The sequence below is a fragment of the Etheostoma spectabile genome, chromosome 6 (genome assembly GCF_008692095.1).
Source record: "Etheostoma spectabile isolate EspeVRDwgs_2016 chromosome 6, UIUC_Espe_1.0, whole genome shotgun sequence".
NCBI classification, from domain to species: Eukaryota; Metazoa; Chordata; class Actinopteri; order Perciformes; family Percidae; genus Etheostoma; species Etheostoma spectabile.
The window spans coordinates 24,230,365-24,233,444 of NC_045738.1; the positions used below are offsets into that span (position 1 = coordinate 24,230,365).

At 43.7% G+C, this 3,080-nt stretch overlaps 1 protein-coding gene across 7 annotated transcripts in view; it reads right to left on the bottom strand.

Annotated features, from left to right (window-relative positions):
• The window catches only part of dop1a (DOP1 leucine zipper like protein A), a 38,591-nt gene that overhangs the window by 32,371 nt on the left and 3,140 nt on the right, over positions 1–3,080 (bottom strand). For all 7 annotated transcript variants that reach the window (XR_004332329.1, XR_004332330.1, XM_032517789.1 and 4 more), the window contains exons 3-4: positions 714–895; positions 436–606 (exon numbers count right to left, since the gene is read on the bottom strand). Coding sequence is in view for 5 of the 7 variants with exons in the window: in XM_032517789.1 (XP_032373680.1) it covers positions 436–606; positions 714–895 (353 nt within the window). In the remaining 2 variants the exon portion in view is untranslated. The remainder of the gene's footprint in view (positions 1–435; positions 607–713; positions 896–3,080) is intronic.

The window sequence follows — 3,080 nt, forward strand, 5'->3', positions numbered from 1 at the left end:
GTACAACAAAAATATGGTGTTTTTTGAAAATGAAACCATGTAAATTTATTCTGGGTCAACCTCAAAGTACAATTATGAACCTGAAAATGAGCAGAATATGGGCACTTTAATCAATACAAGACAAATAAAAAGAAAAGTATAAAGTAAGTGGTGTAAATATGGAATTTCTCGAGAGGGTAAATGTAAACATAGTAGACACACACATCTGCAGGTCCTTCTTAGTTTTGAACTGGTTCTGTCTAAGAGACAGAAGTCTTGGGCTGTGAGAATTTGAAACTTTATTCTTGCAATGACTCATACAACTCATGCATCATTCATACAATCGGAAATCAGTTCCCTTCCACATTATGCTATGAAATGCGTTCTCCTAATGGCCTGTTCCAATGTCCACATTAAAAATTTAAATCTAAATTAAAAAGTGTTTTTCTCTCTCACCTGTCGTAATACTCAGAGCCCTCCTCCAGACCGGGCAGTACCCCGGTCAGTAGTCCCTGTAGGCCTGGTTTCAGAGTCTTGCCCAGGGGCAGGTAGTAGGTCTCATAGAGGCCCAGCAGCACAGGCTTCACAGACATCGCGGCGTTGGAGAGTAAAGGGAAGAGCCCAGAGCTGCAGTGAGGAAAAAGATATGAGTGACGTGAAGCTCCAGAGACTTAGCTGAAAAGCTGATTTCCAGCTAACTGTATTGGCCACTGAGAGTGGTACTACAGTACTACCTGTAAAGAAAGAGGTCTTTGGCCAGCCTCTTGGGTCCAATGATCTTGAAGATGATCTCGTACGTCTCCAAGGCCTTGCGGTGGACCCCGCTGGGCAGGGCGGGGTGGAGGCATTGGGCCAGCCTTTTGCCTATTGTCAGCTTCTTGGGAACCACTTGGTATTTTGCATTGTTCTGCAGAACCTGAGACAGAATGTGAACAATAGTTGATATTAGTCATGTGTGTAGACAACAGTGTAGCAACCACTAATGTGTACTGTATCTGTCCAATTCACACAAGAAGAGATGTGTTTTCAGATGCTTGTATGTCTCTTGTCATGATGTGGTGGCTTACTATATCAGAATGCTTGTTTTTTATATGAATATGCAAACATTTTGGCATATGCAGTAATGCAAATTTTACATACTTATTTTTGAACCCATGCAGGTACACTAGCCTAAATACTAGTCTCGCATTGCCAGACCTTCCCCCACAGCGCTGCAAAGGAGGGTCTGGCTAGTCCACACAACATTCAGGCAAAAAATATGCTCTGGTTTATTGGCATTTCTATAAACCAATCACAATCGTCTTGGGCGGCGCTAAGCTCCAGACGGAGCAACAGTCCCTCTGCAAAATAGCCCCGGGAAGGAACTTGTTTACGTTCAGAAGTAGTTTTAGTCGTGCAACAGAAAACTCAGATTGGACAGATAGTCTAGCTAGCTGTCTGGATTTAACCTGCAGAGATCTGAGGACCAGGTAACCATAGTCCTCAGATTGGACAGATAGTCGGGTAGCTGTCTGGATTTACCTGCAGAGATCTGAAACCAGGTAACCATAGTCCTCAGATTGGACGATAGTCTAGTAGCTGTCTGGATTTACCCTGCAGAGATCTGAGGACCGTAACCATAGTCCTCAGTTGGACAGATGTCTACTAGCTGTCTGGATTTACCCTGCAGAGATCTGAGACCAGGTAACCACTTCCTCAGATTGGACAGATAGTCTAGCTAGCTGTCTGAATTTACCCTGCAAGATCTGCGATCTTAACCATAGTCCTCAGAAATCCACCAGAGGTTAGAGCGACAACACAAAGAAGGCGTAAATGACGGACATACGTCCGAAAATGAGGGACATCCAATGGAACTTCCGGCGGCACCGGAACTATCTCATAGATGAAAGTACCAACAAAGTCTCAAAGTGAGGCTCATCTGCTACACTTGTCCATTACTGTGTCCTCAGTCCGCTCCTCTACTATTCACATATGACCATGTTCAAATTTGCAGATGACACCGCTGTGGTGGGGCTGGTAACCAACAATGAGGAGACCACCTACACGGAGGAGGTCCAATCCCTGGTATCATGGTGCAGCACAAACAACTGAATCCTCAACACGAAGAAAACAACAGAAATCATAATTGACTTCAGGGAAGGTAAAAAAACAAAAGTCACGTTCTTGTGATACATGGATAGGAGGTGGAACAGGTCCCAAGCTTCAGATACCTCGGTGTAGGCCTGCACGATTAATCGTTATAAAAATCGCGATCTCGATTCAACCTGTTCACGGTTTAATTTTTAAATAACTTGACTTTGATTCTCATTTCATTTTACGAGCCCAGTGCATCACAAACACTACTACTTTCTTCTGTGAGTATTAAACACAGACTGGATTTGATCCATTGAAGCTTCTGTGTTTACATGCTTGTGGTGGTGAGTAATGTTCCGTAGACGCCAAAACAAATCCATGTTTGGTACTGCCAATTTGTTTTGTTTTATCATGGTCAAAATCGTCAGAGGTAGAGAATCGTGATATCAATTCTAAGCTAAAAAAATCGTGATTCATATTTTTCGTGCAGGCCTACCTAGGTGTGCATCTAGTGGAGAATGTGACCTGGGGAGTGAACACTAAGGAGATAGGGAAAAAGGCTCAGCAGACTCTTTTTCCTGCGAACCCTACGATGCACCACCGAGGAGAGAAAGGACCTGCAGCGGGTGGGGCCCTTCTCCCGAGCCTTGAGGACACACACTCCAGGAGGCTGCAGAGAAGACCAGCAAGCATCATTCATGTGACACCCTACCCTCAGGCCCGCTGAGGGTCATGAGGGCGCAGATAAACCGCATGAGAAATAGTTTTTTTCCCCACGGCCGCAGGCTAAATGAGCCGCTGAAGCTGGACTAGAACCATACCGTGTTGATAATGCACTGGTTTTCTTAGTATGGTATTAATACTTTGTCTTTTTACTCCATATTTATCTATTTATTGTTGCTGCCACTGTCACTTTTTTATCTTCTATCTTCATGCTGCTAAGTGAGTGATTGATGTAATCTTAATTTTGTTGTATAGTGATATGCAATGAAAATAAACTATCTATCTATCCATCCATCCATCCATCC